At 53.1% G+C, this 14,016-nt stretch overlaps 1 protein-coding gene across 1 annotated transcript in view; it reads right to left on the reverse strand.

Annotated features, from left to right (window-relative positions):
• Positions 1-14,016, reverse strand: part of Aacs (acetoacetyl-CoA synthetase) — a 40,223-nt gene that overhangs the window by 11,964 nt on the left and 14,243 nt on the right. Inside the window, exons 5-8 of the mRNA XM_041649263.1 lie at positions 10,015-10,112; positions 4,021-4,135; positions 3,868-3,949; positions 515-662 (exon numbers count right to left, since the gene is read on the reverse strand). Of these exons, the coding sequence (XP_041505197.1) occupies positions 515-662; positions 3,868-3,949; positions 4,021-4,135; positions 10,015-10,112 (443 nt within the window). The remainder of the gene's footprint in view (positions 1-514; positions 663-3,867; positions 3,950-4,020; positions 4,136-10,014; positions 10,113-14,016) is intronic.

A 14,016-nucleotide genomic window follows, 5' to 3' on the forward strand; every position in this document is an offset into this window, starting at 1 on the left:
GTGGGTGTCCCTCTTGTGAGCCTCCGCAATGACAGCGCAGGAAGCGTTCAGTGAGTTACTTTTAGCATAACCTAGTGGCTTTCGAATGCTTCTGACCACAATCTACAGTCCCCTGTAAAACTCAAAGGCCACCCAGCTCCGGCTTGACTCCACAGGCTCACTACATCCCTTGCAAGCCTGATGTGCTGGTACAGTCTGTCCTCTTTCCTGATGTGCTGGTACAGTCTGTCCTCTTTCCTACTTGCCTTTTGCAGACGCTGCTAGCCCATCCTCTGGGCTCACAACCCTTTGCGGGCCCACAACCTGCAGTGTCAAGGCGGCTGGCTCACTGGACGCATCCTGCCCAGGCTGCAGGGGTGTTCTACACCCCTGCAGCCTGTCACAGCCACAACAGCCAAGGATGCAGAGCCCCACTGCCCTGGGCCAGCTCCAAGTCTCCCGGAAGCATCCCACTCAGAGAAAAGCAGCACCTTGGGGACTCTGCAGAACGGATAGTCTGATGACTGTCACCTACCCCGGCAGAGTGCACCATACACTTGGGTGCCCCTGTCGTGCCCGAGGAGAACATGATGAACAGAGGGTGGCTAAAGGGCAGCTGTTCGAACTCCAGCTGTGGTGCCTGCGCGCCTGTCCCGCTTGCCAGGAAGTCATCCAGGAACATGCTGTAGGCAGGAACATGAGAAACCAACAGTGAACATTCCAGAATGCCAGAAGAGGCCTACTGATTCAGCCCCCAGCTAGATAAGGCCCAAGATCCCTCCTCATCTACCATAAGAGCCTGGAACATTGGTGTGCCCGTATCCACAGCTGCTGACTGGGTATGAAAGCCTGTGCCTGAGGAAGGGAGAGTCCCAAATTCAGGATGGCTAAAGGGGAAGTCGCTGAAGATTAAGTGCTGGAGTTTCTTGTATCAAGGGTTGGCTCTTTAGAAACAACTCCTCCCCCAGTCTCTCAGCCCCCCCCAAAAAAAAACCCTCAACATGGCTGGGAAGATTAGCTCACAGCGAGCCTATCCACTGGCCACAGACCCCAGGACCAGTGTGGACCAGTCTGCTTCCTTATTCACACTCCACCTCCTGATGCACAGCCCAAGACAGGAGTGCCTGTCCCACAGCTGAACCTGCAGGCTTCCCCACCCTGGGGCAGGGGCAGAAGGGCAGCATCAGGAAGGTAGAGCAACTGCGAAGCCACCACAAGCAAATATGTATCACCCTCGTTTATTACATCCAGGGCCTACAGCTGCTGTAGCAGCGAGGAGTAAAGGTAAATATCAGACCCAGAATAAATATAACTAACCCAAACTAAGTTCTGCCCTGCCTCAGCCCACAGCCACCAGAAGTCACCAGACGTGGGTGGCCCAGAACCAAAGAACAAATGGGAACAGCAGGTCTCCATTTTCTGACAAACCAAACTCTCCTTTCCAAGCCAGGATATCATTCACCTCAGCAATTTGCTGAGGCCAATGACAATGAAGCCCACCCCGCCTGGCATGAGAAGACATGCCTCAGAGACCAGGGACAGGGAATGGCTTGGAAAAAAGACATCCAAACTGGTTCTGACAGTCGCACCCCACAAACACCTCCTCTGAAGCCTGTTGGGTGAAGCGCCAGTCTAATGGACACTAACTGCAGAGAAAAGTCCCTGTCTTTCAAAGGCTCCATAAACCACAGTAAATAACCATGGTTTTGCTGCTCTCCTAAAAATGAAAAGACCAGGGGAGGTTCTGTCTTGCGCTCTCTGACCCAGCCGTTCACCAGGCAGGCTTATCTGTGACAGCAGCAATCCTAAGAAAACAATGGCAGCGGAGGGTGCCTGGGGTTTGACGAGGGGACTGCTCTGCGCTACATAGAGCAGAACTAACCATGGATGTGGCTCCCCTGACAACCTCACTTCACATCAGTTACTGATAAACAGGGATGACCCCCAGCTTTCCTCCTCACCTCTGCATCAAGGCCTCATCAGACACAGCAGGGCTAAATCTAGGGTTACATGAATAAGACCAGATCTCCTCCATCTGGCTATCAGTTACTAGGTCAGCAAGCTGCCTGGGTCCAGAGGAACAAATACCTGGGCGGGCTCACAAGGACCTCACACACAGCTGTGGCTGTGGGTGGCCTTCAAGAGACAGAACCCACTGGGCCTCATGGAGACACACTGTTAGTTACCCATAGCTAGCTATGCACTTGTCCCAGCACTGACCTATTTAATTCACAGAGGCATGGGCCATCGGCACTTAAAGGATAGCAAGAGAACAGACAGGTGAATTACTGTCATGGAGCCACCCAGCTGGGATCAGTGGGAAACACTAACGGCCAGGGCTGGCCAAACCGCGCTTTGCCCTCAGCTTTCTTCCCAGGGAGCAGGGGCCAGTGAAGGGCAGACCTCAAGGCCAGTCAGGAGTGCAAGAAATATCAACACGAATCTTTTCTATCAAATACTATAAAACCCCAGTTTAGTGTAAGGAATTCAAATCTTTGTATCTCCCCCACCTAGTAAGACTTTCATGCAAGTATTTTAATCCCACCCACCCACTAAAACCTTTGTTTACCCAGAGACTCCTACTGCTTTCCAGGGACTTAATGTTCTGGGGCAGGGACCCCTTTTCTCCTTGAACAATGACACTCTTCCCCTTCTTCCTTCATTTCCTGTGCACCAATTCTTTCCAGACTAGCAAATCGAATGAGACTGTGAGGTCAGAGCCCAGCCAATGGGGAAAGGGTGCTCACCACCTGAGTTATCAGTGCACACCCTCTGGATCAAAAGTAAAGTTTGCCTCACCTGGACACTTCAAGGGGGGAGTATTTCTTAGTACCCTGACTTATTTCTACCAGAAGCAACCACCCCAGATCTCACAGAGAAGCATCCAGACAGCTGGCAACTGCTGAGTATTTCCGTTCCCTCCGAATGAATGGCTGTGCTGTGCCTATGTGCTGGGCCCAGCAGCCAGCATTTCCCCCCACACACACACAGGTGTGTCTCATCCTCTGGAGGTCAGGACACATGCTTCACATCCTGTGGGGCCCCAGACAGCACCCTGCAAAAATCAGGGGTCCCAATGTCACTCACTGGCTATCTTAGTCCTCTCCTCACAGAGGACATGGGGGGGGGGGGTGGAGGGCTGCCATGTCCCCACAGTCCCTCCTCATAGCCTCAGACTGTAGCCTGAGAGGTGGGGGGCACCTGCCAGTAGCACGAACTAAGGCCTAACCGACTGACAAACTATGAAGGCCAGAAAAGCAGAGGAGGGATCAGCAGCAGCCAGGAACAAACAGCATTGTTTCCCAGCATCCTGGGAGGCACAGGTTCAAGAACCCCACAGGGACTAAAACCTGCAGGTCCTTGGCCCATCTGCAAAAGGGGACAGAGCCAAAGGGCATGCTCCCAGCCCTAAGCCACCACAGAGGACACACAATAAGAACAGTGGCCCTGAAAGATCTGCACATCCTCAGGCAGATGCAGGAGTTCCCCAAATCTTTACCAGCTGTGATTGGTCATATCCACAGATGAAGAACCCACAGATTCAGGTTAGCTGCATACACTATGCACATACATGTCTGTCTACACAGCATCCACGTGTTAAGTACAAAACTGAGTGTGCCACGTGGGTGACACATGTGAGCATGCCTATGCACACAAGTTATATAACACCAGCCTGCTCTGCCCAATCCAGGAAGGCAGACCTGATGCCCTCCCCGGCCACAGCAAGACAGGAAGGAAGCTGAAGGTGCCTGTATTTCACTGCTATCTGGTCTGGAGAGACTCATCATGGGGGCCTCCCACGCTCCATACCATGGCAAGGTTTCAGCTAATGGCTTCCCCACCTCAGATATATGGATGGACCTAGTCTGGAGAGTGGTGGCTCCTCACCTGTTGGGGATCTTGGAAATGTCTATCTTCTCCCTTGGGAGGACATAGGGGATCAGCACCACTCTCTGCAGGTCAGGCAGTCCTGAAGGAGGGGTGGACAAGGTCAGACCCAGCTGTTGTCTGTGCATTCACCCAGGGCAGGATCCCAAGTACCTTTTACAACTCGCTGCAGCTTCTCCAGGTGGCCGTGCTCCTTGCCATTGTAGATAACAGCCTCCACGGAGAAGATAAGCTTTGGCTGAATTTGAGAAAACCGGTCCAGGACACCCTAAAAATGAGAGGAGGGATCATTGGAAACGATAAATGCAGGAGAAAAAAAATGTCAGTGTCAGGGCCGAGCAATGTCACTTGTCCTCAGCACCTGCAGCCAATACAGGCAGCCCATGCAAACTCTCCTCAGTGATGGCCACACTGAGGAAGGCCTTGACATTAAAAAGCCCAAAGACTCGGAAGCATGACCTAAAACAGAAAAGGTTCTGTCGGCCCCAGCAGAGGGTCCTCACTGCACAGGCCACCTCTCACCACAGCCCTCCAGAAACACAGCCATCTGCCTTCCAGAAGGGTGCACGTTCTGTGAAACCTCGGTGTAGGAGGAACCTGCACCGACCTGCAAGTGTTCACATTCTCCTGTAAGCACGCACGCTGCTCGGGAAGCCCTGGCTGGAGGAGCAGGCTTACCAATACAACTGTGCACCATGCACGGGGAATTCACAGCCAACCAAGGGTAGCCCCTTCCTACCGCCCATACAAATTAATGTAGACAGGCACAGCCAGGGGACCCCTTTGCTGTACGCCCCCAAAGGAGAACAGATCAAAGCACTGAAGCAGACTTCCTCAGCCCCTGCCCCACCTAGGATGGCCAGGAGGCCACCACCACTGCTAGCAAGGCCAGTGAGGCAGGGAAGGCTCCACCCCTCTGCACTTCTGCCAGCAGCTGCTCAGGACATGTACAGGGACACCACACATCACAGACAGGGTCTGGCCACCTGCAGAGGGACCATTAGGTTAATTAGAGCCCTAAGTGTGACTAATTAGTTGCTCCAGTGCTCAGTGTTTCCAGAGCTCCCTGTGTGATGCTCAGCAGGGAGAGGCGCTGACTCAGCAGGAATCGAAAAGGCGGGGACAATTCAAGGTGCTCCCCCAGGCTACAGCAGCATCCCCTCAGCCTGGCAATCTGTCCCTGCCAAGCAGCCCACCTGGAGTTATGATACACCCTCACACCTGGGCATCTTCTCCGGGACTGAGCTCACCTCAATGCCATCATTTTTAAGCCCACATTGATTGACAGCAGAGCACAGGCACAGTGGGTTCACTCCACCTCCCATGTGCAGGGCACTTGCCAGGGAACCCACGAGGGTCCCCACTCTCCCAAAATACGAACATGATCAGAAGGTCATGGGGAAACAACTTCTGGTGTAGTTGCTTCTGGTTCCACTTCTAAAAGAGTGTTCACAATGCAGACAGCTCAGAGAAGAATGGGACAGGGCACTGCTGCTCATGCCAGCACTTATAGGCTGAAGTGGAGGATCACGAGTTCGTGAGTTCAAGCTCAGGCTGAGCCAGCCAGAGGGTGAGGGTGCTAGGCTGGCAGCGGTCACACTAGCCTGACAGCTACCCAAGAAAAGCTGAAAGATAGAATTGACCCCACAAAGTTGTCTTCTGACCTCCACATGTATGTTGTGTCATGCATACCACACAGACACAGCAAACACACACATAATTATTTAAAAAAATAAAAATAAAACTTAAGAGCAGGGCCGGTGACACACACTCAGGAGGCAGAGGCAGATGGATCTTGAAATTCAAGGCCATCCTGGTCTACAAATCGGGTTCCATGACAGACAAGGCAGCCACACAGAGAAACTCCTTCTGGGGGAAAAAAAAAAAAAGAATAAAATTTAAAAATAAAAGGAAAGAATTATACTAGTGAACTAGTATAATATAAAAAATTATTGTTGGATGGTGGCGCACGCCTTTAATCCCAGCACTTGAGAAGCAAAGGCAGGCAGATCTCTGTGAGTTCAAGGCCAGCCTGGTCTACAGAGTGAGTTCCAGGACAGAATCCATAGCTACTGGGAAACCCTGTCTCGAAAAACAAACAAAACAAAAACAAAAAACAAAAATTAACTTTTATAAATGTACTATATAAAAAACAGTAAACCTATTTTTTGCCCCAACAAAATAAAATTCTTGCCAAATCTGATTGAGAAGACAGTCATTAGCCCTGAAAGACACTCATACACAACCCCTTACGGTGCAGCAGGCCATGTCCAAAGTGTGGCTATCACCTCAGAGAGTCTCTGACTGAGGGCCATCACCCCCTGCCCACCAGTAAACGCAAGTGTGAGGACCGTGAGGTCTTGCCTTCGGAAAAGAAGTCTCTGTGGGGGCTGTCAGCCCTGGAAGTTCACTGAACCCCATTGTGGTGCTCTGCTCAGAACAGAGAGGAAAGGGAGACTCCCCCTTCTCCCCAGGGGTGACAAAGATCCAATCTCCCGGCCCCACTCTTCCTTTCCCCCATGAAAGTCCCCTTTGTACCCAAGACTCCCAGGACAGGGCACCAGGGATGACAGACCTCTCTAGCCTCCCTCTCTGAATAGACCTGATTCTTCTCCAACCCTTGCCTCCCAGACACTGGCTTTTGAGTGGTGAGCGCCCAGGACCTGGTGCGGTGACAACAGTTACCAACACCTGTCTCCCTCCCTCATTCACCCCATAAACAAAGGGTTCCCCAACACTCCAGGACCACTGAACACCTACAGCACAGACACAGGGGCCTGTCCTGATCTTTGCTATAGGAAGCGTTCAACCACACAAGAACATGAACTCTGCCTGCTGTGTGGTTGAGACACAAACACGGATGGAGAGTCCGTGGTTAAGTGGTAAAAAAAAAAAAAAATGGTTGTCAGTAAACACTCATAACAATGCTCGAAGCCCTCAACTTACATGCATGTTCTAAGCTTGTCAAAGTCATGCCCTCCTTTGACTCTCGCGGCACCAGGACTTGGGAACGTTACTGAGAAGAACTGACTAAGACCTTGGAGCAGAGCATGCCAAGAAGCCAGTGGCACTGCTGGGGCTGCAGCTTGACCCTGGGTACCAGGGCTCCCAACTGACAGGCTGCTCTGTTGGAACAACACACAGAATAGATGGCAGGACAGAAGTGGGTGCTGAGGGCCCTGGGCAGATCACATCAGCACCTAGAAGGGAACACCAGGCATGGGACCAAGGACAGCGTTCACAGAAGGAAGGGCAAGTCTAGAAAGCCCAAGGCCAGAGAAGCTGGGAAGGAGCTAGCCTGGGAGGGTGTTAGCAGGTGGCAGGGTCTTCATCTCAGAAGACCATCACCATTTTCAACTGGCCAAAAGGAAGACCTAGCAGCCAGAGGCCTAGGGCTCCGACATTGCGGGGACACCCCCAGCCACGGTGATCGTACTTAGACATTGCAAGGACACCCCCAGCCACGGTGATAAGGCCTAAGGTTCAGACAACGCAGAGATACCCCCAATCACAGTGGTAGTAGTCAGACAGCAAAGAAGACAGGCGTTTCCAAGTCAGAGCCTGCAGGTCACAGCCGAAGCTCCCCCCCCCCCCCCCCGCCGGGCAGGTGAGGTAGAGGGCTCAGAGCACGTGAAGGAGCAGTGGGCCTGCTGAGGTCCCAAGAGCTGGGCCTTGTGCTACAATGAACACCCCGCCAGTGCTTGGCAACCAACCAGGTGTCGAAAGCAGTGGCTGATGTTGAGTCACACAGATGGCCTCCAGAGTGAGGACAGTGGCTGTCCTATTTCCACTCACATAACCCTCAAGCCGCTGAAGCACACTGCAGAATGAGGGCAACAGGCTGCAGGCTGAGCCCTAAAGCACATGGCCTCTTAGAGGGTGGCCTCCCTGATGTCTCTAAAATAACAGAAAACAGAAAAAAAACAAGTGGCTGGCAAGTGCGGCACTGAGCGGGTCACGTCCTGTGGCGCAATGGCCCACAAGCCCACACGTGTGCTACACAGAGCACAGCAGAGCAGCAGCGGTCAGGAGACTAAGACAGGCCATGGTACATGTCAGAGAAATGGACCTGCTCCCAGCTCCAGAAACCCTTCCCAGGGTGGTCAGTTCGAGTAGGCAGTCTGAGCAGCAGATTCAATGACTTTGGATCTGCCCAAGGCCACAGTTCATAGGGAACAGATGTGGAGATGAGCAAACACTGGGACAGTCAGGGACATAGGGCCCTAGACCAGGAGCCAGTAGGCAAGGGGTAGCCCTTCATTAAGCCTTTCATGAGATGCCATTTATCTGTCCCCTGCCAGGCAGCTCTAGGCTCGCTTCCTGTGTAAGGCAGGAAAGAGGACCAGTGAAAGGAGACCCTACCTAGAGTCTGAAGCTGAGTGGCTAAACACAGCAGCAGCCTCTGGTCGAGGAGGAGCTGCAGCCAAGGCCCTGTAGGATGGAGGAGACAGTGGAGCCCTGCTGCCCCCTAGTGTCAAGAAACAAGCAAACAAGAATCACCCGGCCTGCAGCTGTGACTCCAGATTGCAAGACAAAGAGCCAGGGAACCCACTCACAGGAGACCAGTCCTTTGGAGTCACAGGCCTCTCTCTGGTGGTAACATCTACCCAGGAGAGGGCACTCCAGTCCACTAAAGGGTGCACCCCACCACCAGCACCACCGGAAGGCCAATGCTGGAGCTCTGCCTCAGGTTTGCAGCCCCCACACAGGATACTCCAGTTCTGATGACAGAGTGCTCTCTCCCTCCTAGTGAGCAAGAGCCAGTATTTACTGACCCAACGGTTAAAAGGGTCCCAACCACAGAGGCCTCCTGTGTCCTCTCAGTGCCCATGGGTGCATTGTGGGTCCACATCCCAGGTTCTAGACCTCAGGTGGCCAACCTCATACCCAAAGACCTTTCTGCCACCTGACTCTTAACCGCCACCTGAGGGACCCAATCAGAACAGCACCTAGGGCCACCTTGTTAGAACCTCCTATGAGGACTCCATGGGCCCCAAATAGCTCATTCAGCCCCACAGTAGGCCCTGGGGCTGGTAGCCACCTGCAGAGTTTCAATATAGGCCAACCCCTGCTGATCCCAGACAGTCCTGGGGTTGGTTCTATGTGGGAAAGGGCACAGGAAGTAGAAAAGAACACATGGGACATCACCTCTGCTCACTGGGCCATGGACCAAAGCGAGGGTTCCTGAACAATCACGCCTCCTCCATGAGACGATGAGATACCTCAAATGCCTTTGCTGAGAGAACAGGCCTCTTTTAGCAGATGTGAGTTTACACGTTCACCCCTGAAGAATGACTCAGGAATATACCCCAAACTCAGCCCACGCTCTACCAGTCCAGCACCCAGACCAACCCCCAGCTGTTGGCCACAACAACTGACCCAGCCTGGGTCAGAAGCAGCTGGCATCAGGAGAGCTGGTGGCATGGACACCATGTGTCCTGCCACAGTGCACATCCTCCTGGCACTTGGTAGTCCCTGAGTCCAGGGCCGTACTGACCTGATGACTGTGGTCAGAGAAGGCTTTCCCCGGTCGCTATAGCACACTCCAGCTGCCTGGGCCACTCTACACACACCTAGTGCACCACGGTTCCACAGAAAGCCCAAGGAGGTTAGGACAGACACGCAGAAAGCTCAGAGTCCCAAAGGCCCAGGCAGAGAAGGCCAGGTGACATCATGACACCAAACCAGCAAATACGGATGCACATACCACCTGCTAACCGAGAAGTGAGAACCAGCGGGCAGGAAGGAAACCAGAACCAGTTTGTTTGTAAACTTCAAAACAAAGCCCAAGTCAGGTGAGGTGGCTTATGCCTTTAATCCTAGAACTTGAAAGGCTAAGGCAGGAGGATTGAGCCTTAAACTCAAGGGCAGTCTGAACTACAGAGTGTGGCTTTGTCTAAAAAAGAAAAATTAAATGACTCAAAACCAGATCCCTCCCTGTTCACGCTGTGTGTGTGTGAGGCTGTGTGCTCCATCAATCAATCCAGCACCCATGACAAGATCCTTCCTTGTAGCCTTCCCCTCCCTCTTATGGCTGCGCAGGGAGACACTCAGAGCTCAGCTCAAACAGCCAAAAGCTCTAAGGGGTTGGGGTCCCCCCCCCGACCAGGGACACTCTTTGACCCCTCCAACAGGACCTCAACTCACATTCACACCAAAGTCTGGCGACGTGGAACTCCAGATGGCACCAATACTGGCAGCGGCCAGCATGGCCTCCACGGCATGCGTGCTGTTGGGTAAATAACCTGTGGGAGGGAGGGGAGAAAAATCTGGGTTGAGCCGGGCGGTGGTGGCGCACGCCTTTAATCCCAGCACTCGGGAGGCAGAGGCAGGCGGATCTCTGTGAGTTCGAGGCCAGCCTGGTCTACAAGAGCTAGTTCCAGGACAGGCACCAAAGCTACAGAGAAACCCTGTCTCGAAAAACCAAAAAAAAAAAAAAAAAAAAAAAAAAATCTGGGTTGAGAGAGTCAAAGCAACAGTCTTCTGGATGTTTCTCTGAGAGGCCTGAAGTATCTGAGAAACAGAGATGCCAGCAAGCGCACTCACCATGCCTCAGTAGTCCATTCTCCACACTTGAACCAGGGTGGTCCCTACACTTCCCGGCTCTTCTCCCTCACACTGTTTGCTTCATTCAGTCCCTCAAGTGTTCTAAGCGTCTTCATCCCCGGGGCCTTTGCACTTTGTACTTAAGCACACTCACACACGCACCAGTCCACACCCGTGCACACCTGTCCTTCAGCTCTTACATCACGTGGTGCTTCTTTACGGAGGCCTTCCCTAAGCTAGGCACTTAAGAAACAGCTGGGAGTGCTGTAGCAGCCTGACCATGTGTGTAGCACCTGTTTAATGTGAGGTTCTCAGGTGGCAGCAAAGACCTCCCCTGTCTTCATATCTGATTTGCCAAATACCTTTCAGCGCACTCTGCACACCCTAAGTAACGTGCTTGTCTGGCAGATGGGTGGGTGGAATGAGACAAGACGTGTGAGCACACGCACAGAGAGAGCTGTGTGTAACTCTTCAGAGCAGAAGGAGGGGAGGCCCCAACACTCGGGAAGTTGGCACCATGCAGGGAATCAAGTAACATCTACAGCCAGAGGGACCACCATCAACAAAACCAGACAGTGCCAGAGCTTTGGGAGAAAGGACTTCAACACAGGCCTTGGGAGATGGGCCATAGCCAATACCCACCTGGGGCTGTAACGACCCTCTCCAGAGAGACACGACTCTGCCTCTCTAAGCTTGTGTGCTCCCTGCTGATGAGCCATAGACACTCCAAGGGCAGGGCTCAAGCAGAGTCCCCTCAAAGAGCAACTGGTGCCTGGCAGGTGGCAAGGCCACTGCAGAAGTGTTCACTTGCCCATGAGCAGAACTGAAGAGCCTTTGTTGTTACCCAAGGGAGGCTGGACTCACTGCCCAGGGGAGTGTGCAAATGGGGACTCCCTGCTGACATGACCAGCAGCCCGCCCTCTTCCAAAGTCATCAGGCCTACCTTGGGAGCCACACTGCAAGCAAAAGAAGACAGCTATGATCAGTTTAACATCCCTCCTCAGCCCTGCAGCACTCTTCACATGGGACAATGGTCAGGGCAGCAGGAAGCTGACTGAGAGCCACAGAAGGGCAGGCCAAGAGCCAGACTGACTCAAGAGCCTTGGCTGCTTAAGCCAATCTCCCCAGGGAGAGCCCAGCCCCAGGATGGGTCTCAAAGGTCCCCTGGCACTGTTACTTTCTCTCAGAAACACCTGCTACAGACAGATTTGAAAAAAACGCAAATGAGGGCTGGCTCACAGCTCAGTGATGGAGGAGCCTTGCCAAGCATCAGCCCTGAGTTCCAATCCAGCACCATAAAACAAGCTGGTGGGAAGAAAAACAAGAATAAGAAGAGGCAGCTGGGCAGTGGTGGTGCACATGTTTAATCCCGGCACCCAGAAGGCAGAGACAGACAGATCTCTGTGAGTTCGAGGCCAGCCTGGTGTACAGAGCTAGTTCCAGGATAGCCAGGGTTACACAGAGAAACCGTTTCTCAAAAAAGAAGAAGAAGGAGGAGGAGGAGGAGGAGGAGGAGGAGGAGGAGGAGGAGAAGGAGGAAGAGGAGGAGGAAGAGAGACGTGGTTTCAGCATTGCTTTGCTCAACTTCAAAAAGCAACAGCTGAAACAGGGCCAAAAAGGACACAAGAAAGTGATGCTTCAGCTCCGCAGCTGCAATGGCTGCATGCAGTGACACATGCACAAGGAGCTAAGTTCCAGGCCAGCCTGGGCCACATAACAGGCTGCCTCCAAAGACAAACGAATGAAGACCTCAGCCGACGGACTGCTGGCCCGGTCCTCACACGCATTCCCCCAACAGCTATTTATTGGATGCCAGCTGTGTGCCTGGCCTCCACAGCACGTGTCAGGCCAAGAATGGAAACAGAGCCTATCTTCAGGGACAGACACGGAGCCCATCCCCGGAGAATGCAGGCCAGACAAACAACAGAAAGATGACATCAGAGGCATGAGCCAAAGAAGAGTCAAGCTGACACCGGAGAGTGGTGGGGAATGTGCCCAAGCATTGCCGGGGTGGCCCCTAGGGAGGCGGTGCCTGTGCACCTCGGTGTGCCAGGTGCAGTGGGGAAACACAGAAGTCAGGCAACAGAGTGGGGTGAGCTGGCACACGCCTTTCCTGCCAACCAGCACAGGCTGTGCTCACTCCATGCCCCGCCCACCACTCCATGCCCTGCCCACCGTCTAAGAAGGAGCTGCAGAGGGCCAGCCCCGGATCTGCTCCCTGTGCTGTGGCTGCAGACCCACCCTCTGCAAACACAAGCTGGCATCTGCTGTCAGCCAGTCTCCTCAAGAGAGGCATAACCCTGCCAGAAAATGGCACGTAACCACTCAGATCATCGCCTTGGCCTGTGGCCTTGTCCAACTGTGGGTCAGAGACTGCGCCCCAAGCTGCCCTGGAAGAGTGGCTCTCCCTGGGCACACCCTACCCGCCATTAACTAACTGAAGTTGCTGGGTGAAGGGCAGCTCCCCACGGGCCTTCCTCCTGCTGGGAAACCAAGACAAAAGCAGGACTGGACAGTGGCTGCGGGGCTCTTAGCGGGAAGTATAAAGCACCTGAGGGAACAGTGGGGTGCAGTGACAGTTCCGGGGGGACTTCCAGGCCTGGAGGCCTGCAGATTTCAGTGTGCCTCCTGAACAGCAGTCCCCAATAAGCTCCTGGCCCAAGTCCAGAGACTCCCTCTGTCCACACTGACTGTGTTAGGGTTCTGTACATCTTTTGGGGAAGAAAGGCACTGAGAGGGAATAAGGCTCTGAGCAGCTCTGGGTGGGGCAGGTAGAGGTGAAAAGCCATGACAGGTAAGTGCCTGGCATCTGTCACAGCACCCCCCTTCCTACAGACACCTTGTTCTCATCATCCGCAGGGCACAGGCTATGTTGCTGCTTGGCCCCTTTCCTCCTCTACACTGCCCCACAGCAGTGCTAACACCTATGTGCATCTGTTAATCTACCAGTTGCACAGCCATACCTGGATGGACATCCTTGCCACTTTCTGCTCCGGAAACACAATGAAGAGAATTCCTGGTCCCCACAGAACAGTGGGGTAGGGGATTCTTACCTTATCTTTCTTTTTTTTTAAATATTTTATTTATTTATTATGCATACAATATTCTGTCTGTGTGTATGTCTGCAGGCCAGAAGAGGGCACCAGACCTCATTACAGATGGTTGTGAGCCACCAAGTGGTTGCTGGGACTTGAACTCAGGACCTTTGGAAGAGCAGGCAATGCTCTTAACCACTGAGCCATCTCTCCAGCCCCATTACCTTATCTTTCCTGTTGTTTTATGTTATTATTGGCTTTGTTTTGAGATGTGATCTCCCTATGGAACCTGAGCTGGTCTGGAACTTGCAATCCTCCTGCCCAGATTCTGGAATGATGGGTACACCGCCACACCCAGGTCATTCTGCAATTCACACTCTGAATCAACTCTGACCCGTGTATAAGGCTGGAGTCATACAGGGGTGTGCTCTACACACGGCTAAACTTTTTCAAGTCTCTCCACTTTCTGGGCCATTTTGTTGTTTGCTTGGTTTGATTTGGTTTGAGTTTGGTACTAGGGATTGAACCACCACAGCACTAAAAGGCATTTACCAAAGGGAGGGGGGGA

The sequence above is a fragment of the Microtus oregoni genome, unplaced genomic scaffold (genome assembly GCF_018167655.1).
Source record: "Microtus oregoni isolate MIOR12 unplaced genomic scaffold, Mior012 000003F_ref0000135, whole genome shotgun sequence".
NCBI classification, from domain to species: domain Eukaryota; kingdom Metazoa; phylum Chordata; class Mammalia; order Rodentia; family Cricetidae; genus Microtus; species Microtus oregoni.